Consider the following 15,587-nt stretch of genomic DNA (forward strand, 5'->3'; position numbering starts at 1 on the left):
CTGTCCAAGAGCCTCCAAGCTCATACATCTCTGTGAACATTTAAAGAGAGTCTTTATTCACTGTTGGTAAATGGGTGTAATGGACTTGTGCTTGTAATATCCATAGTGTTGTTACCATGAAACATTTTTACCGTTAAATCACAGTGTTCGATGGTTCTTTATACTGTACGTCCACTCCTTTGCCATGTTTCCGAAAGGTGGAGCTGCACGCAACACTGGCTATGACATCTCGGTATTTTCAACAACAGCATCGTTGTTTCCAGGATATTTTGGGGTCTGAGTCCGTTCAGGGCACCTGCAGCTTTCCAGACGCTTTGGCGTCTGTGTTTCAGGTTGCAGCTTTCTTGATGTGGGATTCAAGTCTAGGTCCATTTAGTCTTTTTACTACTGGGCCATTGTGCCACAGCTTGATGAGTGGATACAAATACTTGGTGAAGGGTCTCAGACAACCTCACTCTGTGTCTAGGATGAATTAGAAGTCATGCAGCATGCGACTGATGGTTTATTTGGGTTTTATCTCCAGCACAGCGATGCAGTCCATGACCTGCTCCTGGACTTTATCACGTGGGTTGGCATCCTGCTGTCATTGGTCTGCCTCCTGATCTGCATCTTCACCTTCTGCTTCTTCCGTGGGCTGCAGAGCGACCGCAACACGATCCATAAGAACTTGTGCATCAGCCTTTTCGTGGCAGAACTCCTCTTCCTCATCGGCATCAACCGGACTGACCAGCCGGTAGGAGGCAAAGCACTTTCTGCTGCTGTCACAAGCTCTCATCTCAGTGCATAGGGGATGTTTGACCATGCAGTGAGATATATTCCAGTGCTGCCTTAATTCCATGCAGGAGTCCTCACAGGGTTGGGCCCCTGGTTGCTAAATGGGAGTCAAATGCTGATGCCTGCTGTGATATCAGAGGCTGTATGTGCATTGTTTGTAAATAATGCGTGTGTGTATGTTTAATAAGCAGGTTGTAAAAATGCGCTTATACTATGTACATCTTTATATGATTATTTGCCAGATTGTGTATGTACCTACCTTTATATCTTTGAATATAATTTATAAATGCAGAGATGTGTCAGTTTTAAAATAGTTCACACACATTTTCAAAGGGAAGAAAAAGTTATTCCTTTGGAGAAGGGAAGATAAGAACTCCCTCATTCTTATTAAACCTCCCAGTGAGTGGAATCCTGACGGTTGCATTAATTCAGCATGGTACAAACACCTTCCCTTGCTCTTTTCGATCTGCACACAGATTGCCTGTGCCGTCTTTGCTGCCCTCCTGCACTTCTTCTTCCTGGCGGCTTTCACCTGGATGTTCCTGGAGGGGGTGCAGCTCTACATCATGCTGGTGGAGGTTTTTGAGAGTGAACACTCCCGGAGGAAGTATTTCTATTTGGTTGGCTACGGCATGCCTGCACTGATTGTGGCCGTATCAGCAGCGGTGGACTACCGGAGCTACGGCACGGACAAAGTGTGAGTGGGGCTTGGCACTGCTTGGACCTGGTCAGGAGGGATGAGAGTGGGGACGACAAAGCGAAGTGAAGAGCCCAGGGACCTGACAGGCAAAGGAGGCTTGCGCAGGAAGAGCTCAGCCAGGAGGCACGCCTTGCCTTATCTCCTTGTTTGAAGACAAATTCCTCACTATGAAATGATTTGCAAAGGTATTTTCTTGGGCAAGTCAGTCAGGGAAAATTTTATCACATCATTGGATAACATCAGCAGAGGTGACTGTCCCAAGTCTCAGTTTCGTACTGTATCAGCAAGGTCATCCTTCTTCTTTAACTAAAGAGTATTTCTCGTTTGGATGATGAAACACTGCTTTCTTCTTCCTCTTTTCTAAGTGTTGTATCAAATTAACAGAGCCTGCAAGCAAAATAGGTGGTGACTGTGCAGTGCACTAGACTCTTTGCAAATTGGAACAGCTACATCATTTATCGTTATGAATATTCTTAAATGTTTTCAACATTGCTGAAGCTGGCATCAAAGCACAACATAGATGACTGTGCAACAGCATCTAATGGAAAATAAAGGGAAAATCAAACTTTTGATTTTATTTGCCAGTGTTGTTACCATAGCTCTAACAATGTAGTTTTATTGACTTTTTTTTTTTTTCTTTTTTTGCTTTCTCTTGTCAGGCTGCCTTTCCCCGTCATTTTAACTGAGTTGAGGGCTCAATCTGAATGCATGCGTATCCATAAGCCAGTGGCATTTTTAAAGCTCTGTTTAGCATAGGTCAGGTCAGGCCGTGGCAGCAGTTGATATTCTGTTAAACTCAGCTGCAAAATTTTTACCTGAAAGCTTATTGGTATATATGCACCTGATTCCTTGTGGGAGCAAATCTATAGAGCTGTGCAGCTGCTCATGATCCATTACCATGCCAGCGGGTAGGCTTGGATCCCAGTTGGATAAATGCGTTGTGTGTCTCCTGGGAGTAGGAGAATAGCAGCCTGTATTTATATAAACGTCATACTTTGTGGAAAGGAAATGGCCCACGTAGGTAAAGGTAGGAGGGGGTAAGTTTTCAGGGATCTTTACCAATTATCCAAAGTAGTTTGACCAACTTTGACAGGCCTACAAGGCAAAGAAAAGGTAACACAACAGCTGATCACAGTTTCTGTTTCCATCACTGTTTCCATCAGCTGCCACCTGCTTTCTGCCCCATCCAGCTCTTCTGTTCACATCCCCTCCTGAGCAATATATAAGCCCCGCCCCCATTGAATCAGGTATTGAAACATTCTGCCTTGTCCCTTTAGACAAATTTATTCTTACTGTGGTGTTACTACGGAGGACAAATCTCCTCACAGTGGCTTACATAGGGCATGTTGAGCCTCAGAAATGTTACAGTTGAAGGGCCATGAGTCTGGCTCCCTGGAAAGGCAGCTGAGATGCTCCCACACATCTGGCATCACTGGAGCTGTGTCCCCACTGGTCCAGTTCACAGTCTGGTGTTTTAGTGGCTGCCTTCCATGCTGTTTACTCTGTGGCTTCCGCAGCATTACTGTCGCAGGGCTTGTAGCTCCAGAGCAGTTCTTTTGACTGGTCTCTCAACGTTTTGGACTGCCTACTAAGAAAACCCAACATTGCAGCTAGTTTGCAATGAAACCTAGCACCAACTGCATTCTCTTACAGTGCTCTGTAACTGTTATCTTCACTCCCTTGTAGTAAAAGGACATTCCCAAGCCCAGGGTGTCACTTTGGACATGAGCTAGCAGTTCATTTGCATCCACCCTCATATTTGCAAAGTTCCTTTGTGATGCTCTGCAGGGACAATTAGAGCACCAGCGTGGGTTTGTGATGCTCTGTAGGGACAACCAGAGCACCAGCCCGGGTTGTGGGAGATAGCAGAACGCAGCAGGATGGCTGTAGAGAGTGGGAGTATATGGCACCTAACCACAGCTCCTGTAAAGCACCATGGCAACTTTGTATTGCTGAAATGTTTCCGCTCCTGTTTAATTAATATATGGACCTTTCTGAAGCACAGCGAAGTAAACAAGTTCCATGAGATACACTGCCTTTTCCCAACAGGCGCTGGGTACCCAGATGTTTCAATGGCATGGGAGGTACAGGCAGAAAGTTTGTCTGTAATTCACTGGAGGCGAACAACAAAACTTTGCTGTCTTTGTGTTGAGGAGGCAGCAATCCTATGTCTATGCCAGTAAAATCTCTCTCCCTCCCCACAGCATAAATTAGTATTTTTAATGATTAAACATGTATATATAATATTTTGCAAATAAACATTTACAGAGATTTGCAGAGCCTAAAATATTTATTTATAATCTCTGATTCGAGAGTGCACAATTCTATCACGTTCTAATAGTGGAAAATAAAAAACATACAGTATGTTTTGTATAACTATCATGCTCCATCTGGTTGATGGATGATGATGTATTTTTCTGTATAATGTTATTAGAAGGGTAGAACTGATTAGAATTTGTAGTGAACTATATGCCAGGCATACATAATTTGATTGCAAGAAGTTGCTTGGTTTTGCTGGGTTTTGTAAAACATCCTCTGGAATATATTACTTGCCTCCCTCCATTATTTATTGCATTTATTTAAGCAGGACTTATGGAGCTGTTAGCGTTATTTGTTTTTTGCTTGGCATTTGGTGCCACCATTCATACATTTCAGAATGATTTGCTTAGACACCCAATGTAGGTTTTCTGTATTTCATTTTCCTTTCTAAATCCAACCCTCCTGTAACACATGCCCAGATTACATAGCCAGGAACAGGCAGTTGTTCCTCTCTGTTTCTTTGCTCATCGCCTGGTGCTTGTGATTTTCTGAAGCATCCCATGTCCTAGTATTCGTATTGGTGCTTTGGAGTAGCTGCCCAGTAAAGATACTCTCTTACCCATAATTATTGCAAGGATTGGAATTGATCCTTTTCCTTTTACTATTTCTTTGTTTAAGAGCAGTTCAAACCACTAATATAAAGAAATTATTTTGCTTTTATAACCAAGCAGCAGCATAGTGATTCCATTAAAAAATCATCCCATTCAGGCCAGCAGGGACTATTCATGTGAGCAAGCTGAGCCCTGTTTGGCCCTTTTCCCCCAAATAAGTCAGAAAAGTTGCATCTCACCTTGTTCTGACTGTAATTTCTAAAGTAAAGGTAAAAAGCAGGAAGCCTCACTGCAGACGGTGTGGTCCCCCAACATGGCCAAAGCGATTCTGGCAGTGAACTTCCAAGTGACTGTTTCTCACGGGTCACGTCTTTGGCTGCTGAGCCTGAAATAGCCATGTCTCAAGTTTTGCTGCAAAAAAAGAAGATACTGGGATTGCAGTTTTAAAGAGTTACATCATTTTCCTTGTCCGGCGTGTTAACCAAATCCATCCATCTCCTGGCCAGATCTGAATTCAAGCATCGTGGTGGGCAATCCTGCAACATGCAGAGGGAAAATAGCATTTGCATTTGTTGTTAGTGTTTGAAAATAACTTGTGTCTAAAATTCAGTAAAAGCTGGATTAAGACTTTAGCCGCCTCCCTTTGAGGACTCATTCGAGTAGCAGGCCGTCCAAAATCCACAGCAAAAGCTATTCCATATTCTCATACTGTCGTATCAATGCTTCTTAAAATCTCAGAGGAAAGCAGCTACACTTTGAACAGTTCAATATGTTTTACAAAACATACTTGTAGGTATATTAATCCACTGGTGATCAAATTCACCATGACAGGAATCTCTCTATTGTTTCTCCCCCCCCTTCCCCCTTTTGGTATGCTATAAAGCAGGATATACATGGGAAGCTATCCAGCTGTCAGAAAGCAAAATGAAAGCCCAGTGTATGTACACAGCCTCCAAGTCCATCAGCCAGCCGCCGACATTTTGTGCATGTTAATGTTGCTCAGAAAATAGCTTCTAACAAGGCAGTCTGTCTTGGGTGGCTCCACTGAACTTCTTTTATTTTCAGCGTTCATGCCAGGTATTTGGAGGAGGAAGCACGAGCAATGTGGACACCGGACTGCATTAAGCAGAACCTATATTGCACCCTTGAAAGGCACGTCTTGTGCATACATATCCCGTTACCACACCCAGACAAGGAGGCTCTATAGCCACGTGAAACAAACCGCTCAGCTCCGACGAACATGATATGTTTAGGGCTCTTCAAATTTTATGGTCCAATGGCAGCTAATGATTGTTTATTGGTTATATTTAATGCACACCAGGGATAGTTTAGTGTTTGATTTCTCTTCATGCAGAAAATAGAGTAAACTCTTTGTAGTCTTTATTACTTGGGAAAAGCTTTAGGTGAATATAGCGACTTGTCACTGTGGAAAAGGAGGAAATTAAAAAGTAAAGGAAAGTAGCACCACAGAGCTTGTTACGAGCACTGAATACACTGGTGTGACTCTGGGAAGAAGCAGTGGGGTTTTGAGCAGCATTCCCTACATCCACAGACTTTCAGATAATCCGCTCTGCCTTATCCTGAGCCCTGAAGCGGCTCGTTTGCTTAATGGCAGCGAAGTCTAAACTTGTAATGCGGCAAGTCCGTGTTCACGGTGCAGCTGCGCATGGTGGGTGAGAAGCAACTCGGCAGCCCAAGATTAGCAACTTTGGGAAGTGAGTTGCCTGATTGCTTACTTGTTTTGAGGAGCTCATTTATGCAGCTCATTGTGTATGTGGGTTTTTGTCTTTCAAGGGAAGAAAAGCTCAGTGTGGTACTTGTCTGATTAGCAATTTACAGCTCCTCAACGCAATTGGCGGGAAGCCTGTGTTTGGTGTTTTGGTCTTAATTTACATTTTTAATGAAGTATGATTTAAATGGGTTCAAAGTTGCATCTCTTCCTGATGACCACAAGAAAAGTGGTGTTTTAAAGTCCCTCTGCGGATTAGGGGCAATCCTGCAGCTTTCCGTTGAGTTGCCCACGACTGAGTGTCGTATACGGTTTCATAGAAAGGCGATTTTTCTATTCAAACAAATAAAGAATGACATCACGTTCTTTAAAGCATGCAGAGAGGCAAAAAAAAGCCTTATCTTTTTTTCGCAAGCTGTACTCTTGCTTAGATGAAGCTGTCTCTCGTTGGAAGGGGACCTTTTTGCTCCATGCCTGTCCCTCGCTTATCCCGAAGGCAAGATCCTGTTTCCCATCCACAGCATCACTGAATTGTGCTCCACAACCAGAGACAGATTTTCTAGGCAAACGGGGTGGAAAATTTCATCCATTTGGCTAGCTGGAAGGGAAACCAGTTGCTTTGCACTTCTTTGCTGATCCTGGCACAGCTTTTCCCTCATGCTGTATTTCAGCTTTCCCTGGTTTTCCCCGTGTCCCAAGCTATATGCATTCAAAAACAGCTGCGTCAAGTGCAACCATATGGCTGGCCATCGTACTTTAAGGAGTAAAGAGAGGGTTTATGTCTTTCCTCTTACCTGGGCTTTCGAAGAGCCAGCTCGCTCTTTGTACTGAAGGAAAGCAAAGTTACTTGGTGATTAAAATACACTGTGCTCCCGACTCCTGTGCAGCAGGGGCTAGGGGATGTTTTGAATGTTAAACGGGCAAAAAATCTCAAAAGGTTTTAATTTGAAAAAAACAAACCCCTGAGTCCTTTCCCACACACCAGCACTTTTATTACTGGTAGAAAAAATTTGCGGGTCTGTGTATTCCCTGGTTTGTACGTGACAGATGAGGCATACGTGCTAGTTACATTTTTTTCCGGTGGGATGGGGTAGGTAGAAAGTCTGAAGGGCTGTGTAATGTGTGAGCTGCTGCTATGTGGACATCCTTTTTCAGGGATGGGGGAAGGACTTTTTAGAAGGACTTCGTTATCCTCAAAACCTCTATTCCTCTGTCAAACCTAGTTGCAATTGGGCGGCATTTCAAATGTTATTATGGGTGATACGTGGATGTCGTGATTGCATAAACCCTTTCCTATAGGAAATCAGACTCAAATAGTTTTTAGTCACTCATGTTGTTCCATTACCAGCTCAATCTAAATCACCTTGAACTTCAGCAGTCACAGAGGAAACAAGATTTCTCTGCAGTCACTCTGAAAGCCTCTGTTTGCTTCTGGCATTAAGGTTTTGATGCTGTCACATGAAGATTTTGGATGAACAGCTGCAGAGGCAGTTCAGGAGTGACGGTCATGGAAGTGACGGTATTTTCATTTGTTACAAATAGCAGTACAGCCATATATATATCAATACATCTTCAACACTGACAAAGCCTGAAATATGTATGGTCAGGGAGGGAAGTGAGAAGCTTTATCTACATCTTTGAATTTATTCGTATCGTGACTTCTTCCAGTCGCAGAGGTTCAGGGCATGTTTTATTCTCTCGGCAGGCGGCTCCTGCTGATCTCTTCCGTGGGGCTGCTGACACAGACCTTTCTGCCTGTTGCAAAGTCCATTGGAAGGGAAAAAACACTCAGCACGTGCACTAGAGCTGTCCTTTGTGAGAACTGCTCTCTGTTCCACCATGATAAATTCATATATACAGTTCCTGTCACTTGCCTAATTATGAAATTCCATCGGATGTTTAGTATAAGAGTAGTTTTATGCTTTCTTAGTCCTCTGTGTATAAACGGAGCTGTGATTTGCAGCCTTGCAAACACGACAAGATATTATTATTTTAAACATCGTACGAAAGTTTCTTGGAATTTATATTCGTCTGTCTTGTAAGCAGTCACTTCCATTTTATCTTCCTGTCGCCTGGAATGAACTAGGAATGGAAATGTAATTTCCCAGGGGCTTTAAAAAATGTGGAGAGTATTAAATGCGGTTGAAATTAAGCGATTAATAATTTACTCTTAGGCAATGAATCAACTTCATGTGATAGTGCAGACCATATGCAACCCTCAAAACATTAGTGGAAACAAAACACTCCGGAGGTTCAGGGAAATAAAACGCTCTAAAGTGGAAGTTGCTGAACCTAATTAAACCTCAGCTTTCTGTTATCCAACTTGTGCTTCCTATTTGCACCAAATTTGCTCTGATCTGCTTCCCGGAGAAATCTCATCTCGCTGGACAGTTGACAGGCAGCTTGTGTTGCTGGAGCTGGAGAAGGAAGAGGAGCTTAAAGCAAAGAAGCAGCTCCATGGATGCTCATCAGACCACTTCCTTAAAAATCCCACAGTTTTAAGGTTTTTTCCCAACAGATGCAGAAAGCCTTAGCATCTAGGCCTTGTGCCATTTTCTGCCTGCTTCCTCCAGAGGTAATTATCTTACTCCATCAATAGCACTGTCAGAAATTGGGCACATAATTCAGCATTTAAATGAACAAGCAATGTAATATTTCCTGTCTCCCACCGGCGTGTTTTGCAGCTCACGTTCTTCTCTGTCACTCTCACTCTTGATGTATATCCTGGGTGCAGTCCTTGAATGCCTTCTCTCCCCTGTGTTTCATTACAGATGTTGGCTCCGACTTGACACCTACTTCATTTGGAGCTTTATAGGACCAGCGACCTTGATAATTATGGTAAGAACTCCTAATTAACTACTCCATCTCTCAGGTCAAGAAATAAAACTTTTGCTGTCCCTTTACTCTTTATCTTTAATTTACACAGATTAATTTGAGAAAGGCATGTTCTTCTTTGACCCCACCTGGCACAAGCAATTAGATCGTCATTATGAGAGGCTCTTGGCATTGCAAAATACTTGATCAAAATGGGCTGGGGAGCTTCAGAGTAGGCAATTGCAGAGTTTGATTTCTACTGTTGGACATTTAGAAGTGTCAAACTCTATTTTGGTGCCAGTCACTGCCCCTTCCACCCCCCCACCCCCCCTTTTGAATTCCAGAGCTTTGCATAGATCATGCAATGAAGGGAACTTTGGGGTGGGGGGAATGAAATGAAGTCCAAACTGGAGGAGAGGTTTGATGGGGTTTTTGCCTCCCCAGCAGAAGTTGAAGCTTGTGTGACTTCACGGTTAGCATATTGCCAGCATATCAGCTAACACAGGAACAAGGTAGAAAACCTTTAGAGGCAGCTGGAGTTTTCTTATCCTTTAATCGCTACAATATGGCTTAAATAAACCGTCCTTTGTTTTGAATAGACTACAGTTTGGCTAACACAACAAACCAGGCGCTCTCAATTCAATGCAGACATTGTCCCTGCTTCTCCTGCAACCGGGGGCCATTTCAGCAGCCTTCCAGATCAGGGAGGGGGCCACACCACTAGCTACAACTGTTGGTTTTGTCCCCTTAAGCAATTCATTCATAAAAAGATATCTTTCCTTTTTGATTATGCCTCAAACCCTGGCCTGGGCTTTTGGAGGAAGTCCTTTCCAGGAGTTGGCAGCCTTGTTAACACACATTGAAATACTATCACATCTTTTACAGAGCAAATCAAACACTTTTTTTTTTTTTTAGTTTTCAACTTTGAATTGCGCTGAGCATCTTCAGCAGCTGTGATTTCTCTGCCCCTCTCCCCTGTTACGCCATATTTAAAAGATATATTTACAGAAAAAGATGCTTTTTTGCTTCATTACGATGGGGCCAGCTAAGCAAGATGCTTGGAATGACTTCTCATGACTGTGCACCTCTCAGTCACAGAAAAGCCGTTAACAGCAAATATTTCTAATTTTCCATAATCTCATCTGAAGCACTACAGTTGATGTTAGAACCAGCCCTGTATCAGTAACGTATGCAGGACCATGGCTTTGGTAGCACTGTGGCATCACCAGCTCATCTTATAAAATGCTTGGCAATTTTCTGTTATTCTGTCACTATAAAACTGTAGTGAGAGCTAATTTCCTACAGCAACTCATCTGTTAGGGAGAAGCAGCTGACTTTCTCCCCATCGTGTGGTGCCATGTCATGTAACCCTTTTTTTTTCCCTGCACCTCCTTCGCAGCTTAATGTCATCTTCCTTGGAATTGCTCTCTATAAAATGTTTCATCATACTGCCATACTGAAACCCGAATCTGGATGTCTTGACAATATCAAGTAAGTGGTTTGGTTTTTTTCTTTCTCTCTGCCTGTTGGTGTCTTTTGCTGTTTATGCCCCCGTTCCTCTCTGAGGAACGTACAGGGGAGCCAACTCTGCTGGCAGCAGGGATAACCAGGGGCGGTACACTGGCTTATGGCACTGCAGGGTGGTTGCTAAGAGGTACCAACAAGTGGCTGATGATGAAGCACTGTCCTTACTGGGATTTGGTTGCCAGTGGTGGCATTTTCCATTCGATTTTGCATGAAGGAAGCGAAATTACATTTGCTGTCCTTGAAGCAGGTAACCTCCTAGTCCCTCTAGGTAAAAGGAAATCGTGCCCCAGAATTACCAGCTAATTATTGCAGTCTCTACAGGGAAGGTGTTGAAATTGTTGATCATTACTATTTCTCTGTGCTCTGAAGGTGGCAGCCTTTCTTCTTTTCTGTTTGTTTTGGCCCCTGACAGATTTAATGACCCAAATTCTCCCCAGAATCTGATTAGTTTCAGCACAGTTACCGGGGGTTTACCTGGGGGTGCCCACATCAGAGGATGTGCTTGCCAGCCAAGGCATGTTTTGCCCTTGGAGTCTGGTAGTGTCTGAGCCCAGGCATCTTACTGTCTAGCAAGCTGCTTCATTATATTGATAGAATATTAGTCTCCATCAGTGTCTGTTTATTCAAGTACCTCTGGTTTTAATTACTCGCTTCAAAAATACAAGTGGGATATGAGGTGCAGCACGTTGTAAGATGGGGAGCCTGCTAATTAACAAAACCATCTAATGAACTTCAGGAGGAGGAAATTGTTGGGAGCCAGCACTTTACTGCCCGCCCAGGAAGGGAGAATGTTGTGCGACATGGCTGGAAATTGGTTTTCCCCTCTCTTCTGTGGTGGGAGCGGGAGAAGAGGCACAAGGGCAGCTCGTTAACAGATGACAGAATTGCACAGTTGCAAGGCAGTTCTCAGCACAGTTATTGCTCTTACTGCTGATCTGCTCTCGCAGATGCAGTTTTAATTTAAACAAGTTCAGTCCCCCCTTAAAACTTCACCAGCAGGCAAGGCTTGCAATGCCACTGGCATGTCATGATATAGCATGGCCCTTTCGGTGAAGTTTTAGCTTCTTAGGTGCAGCTTCTTCTTTGAGGGTTGAGAGGAAAGGGGATTGGAGCCTGTACAAACGCAGGAGACTGCAGTGAGCTCAGGGACCTGCAGGACGCTCAGTCACCGTGTCTGTTGCTGCCCAGGTTGCGGGCAGGCTGCTCTGCAGTGTGCCTCTCTTTCTTCTGCCATCGCTCAGCTATCAGATGAAATTGGAGGAGCAGTCCCTCCTGGACGTCCAGGACTGATCCCAACGTGATAGTCTTTCATTCGGTCTTGGATGAGGCATTAAAGGCATGGTACATTTAATAACATTTATTAATATGACTACTCGTCACGTATCAGTGCTGTGGAATTGCTCACTGAGAACAAGGTTACCCACACAAACTCTTTCTAGAAAACCTTGCAGTATGACATTTAAATTAAAAACTGGGAGAAAAAAAAACAAAGCCCTTATAATTAAAGCAGAAATTATAATTGCCTGCTGAAGAATCTTGCTTGTGCTAGTCTCTAGTATCTTTGTTTAAAATGCCAGGAATTTATACAACCAGTTACATCAATTATAATGTCATTGTAAAATATTTTATAGGTTCTTTGGCAGATAAGTGTCTATTCCTGATTTGACTTCATTAAAACATCTTGAAAACACAAGCAATTAAAATACTTTTAAGTGTGTTGCTGATACCATTCCAAACGTGTTGCTTCATTAACAAATTATTTCTTTATGCTTGAAAAAATAAGAGAAACGTAATATAAACTTGGAAAGACCAATTTCAGAAGGGACCTGATTGTAGTTGCTGAATACCTAAGCAGGACAAAGTTCAGGCTCTAAATCGAAGGCATGTGTTGTCTCACTATTGGATGTGCTTGAGTTAGGAGAAGGTGACGATTTTTAACAGAAAAGGGAATTCACCTTTGAGGGAGCTTTCCTAGGGAGGTGAGGGGCTTGCAATCTCTGTAAAACTTTTAGGTAAGACCATAGTCATTTTCTAGGTAAAATCATAGTCTTCTATGTAAGATCGTGGTCTTCTTCCAAAGTCATTGGTTCTAACTCAGTTGCAAAATGTGGATGTGGTACAGCAGCTCTGGAGTAAAAAGCCACAGACCATGTTATTTCACAGGTGACCAGGAAGATCCTTTCTGAGCTCACCACCATGGGTCTGTACGGTTGGTGAAAAGACACCCAGATCAGTTTGTCAAGATGCACTGCCTTTGCTGGCTGTCAGCATGGTCCCAGAACCTTGCATCTTGTCTTACCAGTTTGTATTTAAAAAAACAAACCAAACCAAGGGCCCGCATTGGAGGGCCCCTTGCTGCAATCTGTGTGTGACAGCTTTACAGCATGCGGGAAGCTGAAAGGGAGTTTGTTCTCCCAGTTCATTTCCTAGCACTGGTCTGTGTTAAGCCATGGTGAAGCTCTCGCAATATAAATCCTGAGCCTGTTTAACAACAGCAAAATACTCGATTCCCTATGGCAACGTAAAAATAAAGGCCATAAAATATTTTAATAGGCTGTTAATATGCGCCTCTGCAATCTGGTGCTTGCCTATGTCACTTTAAAGGTTAGAAATACATTATGAAGTATAGAAAATAGAGAGCCAAATAACTCCACTTAAATTAATGAACTTGATAAGGGATCAGGTGTCACCTGGGATACCTTTAATTACTGCACCAACAGAAAAGCCATTCAAAGGGCAGTGCCTTAACCAGATGCTGTGTGGCTGAAAGATTTGTAGGCACTGTGTAAAGTTGTAAAAATAAACTTCTCTAACCTTCAGGAACAGTCCCTGTATTATTGTGCCAGCATGGGAGAATCTGACATTCCTGCGGTGGAGCACTGGTTACCCAGGGGTTACCCAGCAAGAGATTTGATGAGTACAGAGCTGGTTTATTTTTTACCCACGTTAACTTTTCCAGCTTAGCCCGGCACTTTCGAGAGGGGAGTAGCCACATATGTGGGTCCTTCCCCCGTGCTGAGAGCATCCTCCCTGTATGGCACACTGGTATCACAGAATCACAGAATTGTAGGGTTGGAAGGGACCTCTTGGATCATCTAGTCCAACCCCCGAACCAATTGGTACTGAACCAATTCAGTGGGCTGCGCCCACTGAGACAGCGAGGTTCGTGCTCTAGTCCTGCTTTTGAGGCATGAAGCCAGGAGAAGACGTGAGTTTGTGTATGTGGGATATGTTGTTCAGAGCTGCAAGAGTTTCTGTGCCTGCTGCTGGTGCCAGGAGGGCAGACTGGTTCCCATTTCACAACAGGTGCCATCACCAAGAGTAGCATGCTTTTACCTAGGACCTTTTGGAAAAGTTCAGATTGACTCCTTCCTTCAAAACAGAAATTTTAAGGGTTCACACAGGGTGCAGATCTCTTCTGTCTTTTAAAGATCTCTTTAGTATGAAGCAACACAGACAAGGATGCCGAAATGGCTGCCTCTTGGATGGTGCATGTAGCTTCTACCTATGCCTTCCCAAACGTGGTGCAGGAGGGGATTTTCCTTCCCAGCCTTTTCCAATGGCTGTTCCTGGGCACTCAAGGTCCACTGTGGGCATCGCTCTTTCATCTCTTTGTGGCTTGTTGGCAAGCATAGCTGAGCAGAGATGGGCAGTGAGGAGCAGCATTTAGTCTGTGGTAGCTCTGCCCACATCACTTCTGTCTCAGTCATGGCCAATCTGAGAGCATAAGTGGGATGCAAAGGGTGCACAAAATTGCTTGTGAGCACAAACGGATTGACTGTCAACAAATGTGTCTGGTAAGGCGTTGTTTCGGGGGATTGATTCCCCCAGCCCTTGCAAGCTTGCAGGGAAGACAGATCTTTCACACCAGGGACTATGCAAGCATTTTGGATGGCAAAAGCCTGCTGTGTCGCTTGCATCTGCAGCCTGCAAAGTGGAGACTATAGGTGTATCACTGCAGTATTGATGCACTCTTGCTAGCAGATGGCTCCTTGTGAGGACGTGTTACCAGCTGGAATACGTTAGAGCAGCTGTGAGGCTGTTTTACTGGAGGTTGCTGCCACATGGAGTGATTTCTGGAGTCGAGCAGCTCGAAGTCTCTCCTTCGCACTTTTCTGTTGTGCTGGGTAGATGTTAGATGTGCGAAATGTCTCAGACTGTCGTAGACAGGAGTACACTGAATCTTTTTTATATTCGCATTCCTGTAGGAAGCCTTATGTCGCAAAGGAAAATACATCTATATGTGAATAGTCCAGCACAGTTCTTCAGTTTTCCATCCATCAGCTCCTTTTCTGGTGGTCACACATGTAGTGTGGCTACTTGTGGTCCTCACACACCCGGTTTTTATCTGACCCATGCCAGATGCTGCAGCACAACAAACCATCCACGTGTTTCTGGATACTTAACCTCCATTCTCTGTGCAAAACGGAGGGTTTCAGATGAACCCCCTCCCCATATGACTTTGTGTTGTGTGGGAGTACAGTGCTTGTTCTGCAGCCATTTAAATGTTGCTTATTCGAGTCATCGTGCATTAGTAAAGGGAAGAAAAGAGGGGCTACACCGATGGTAATTCAGATGTGCTCTTCACCATGTCTACTGAAATCTGAGGTCCTGCCTTTCTGTATGCTGTTACTGTGCACAATATGGGGTACATTGGTTACTGACATGAAAAACTGGTAGAAAATTGGGTGACGAGAGCAGTTATTTGGTTAACAAAAGGCAAGTCCTATAAACACGTTGAAAGGATTCATCAATGGGGCCAAGCAGCTGCCGTGCCTGAAGTTAGACAGGGCATCTCCAAATGGCTGGAGGGAAGAGGGTGAAACCTCCTTTCTCCTAGCAGAGAGCAGAAACCATCCTTTCTCTTTTGCGTAGTCATAACCTTTCCTTTGAGGTTCCCATGGGCACCTGTCCCCTCTACCCCCAGCACTGCCTGGCTGCGGTTGGATTTGTTAGCGTTTCCCCCGGCCACACCAGGCTTCCTGGCATTCTTCTGCACTGCGGTATGTGGCAATGAGACTTTATTTTATTTACTTTGGAAGTGAGATGCATCGACTGTGGCTGCCAAGCACAGTTGCGGACCCACTAGAAAGAAAGCAGGAGGCAAAAGACTTTGTCAGCTCACTTCTGGTTGTGTGCATTGCATGCTAGCCAGGGTGTAGCTTGGCTTGTG

General features: G+C 44.0%; 1 protein-coding gene across 17 annotated transcripts in view; it reads left to right on the top strand.

Moving 5' to 3' along the window:
- ADGRL3 (adhesion G protein-coupled receptor L3) overlaps positions 1 to 15,587 on the top strand; it is a 522,074-nt gene that overhangs the window by 453,818 nt on the left and 52,669 nt on the right. For all 17 annotated transcript variants that reach the window (XM_075421264.1, XM_075421268.1, XM_075421251.1 and 14 more), the window contains 4 exons: positions 524 to 733; positions 1,251 to 1,471; positions 8,845 to 8,911; positions 10,287 to 10,378. In XM_075421264.1, the coding sequence (XP_075277379.1) occupies positions 524 to 733; positions 1,251 to 1,471; positions 8,845 to 8,911; positions 10,287 to 10,378 (590 nt within the window). The remainder of the gene's footprint in view (positions 1 to 523; positions 734 to 1,250; positions 1,472 to 8,844; positions 8,912 to 10,286; positions 10,379 to 15,587) is intronic.

This window comes from Opisthocomus hoazin, chromosome 5 (genome assembly GCF_030867145.1).
Source record: "Opisthocomus hoazin isolate bOpiHoa1 chromosome 5, bOpiHoa1.hap1, whole genome shotgun sequence".
Taxonomy (NCBI): domain Eukaryota; kingdom Metazoa; phylum Chordata; class Aves; order Opisthocomiformes; family Opisthocomidae; genus Opisthocomus; species Opisthocomus hoazin.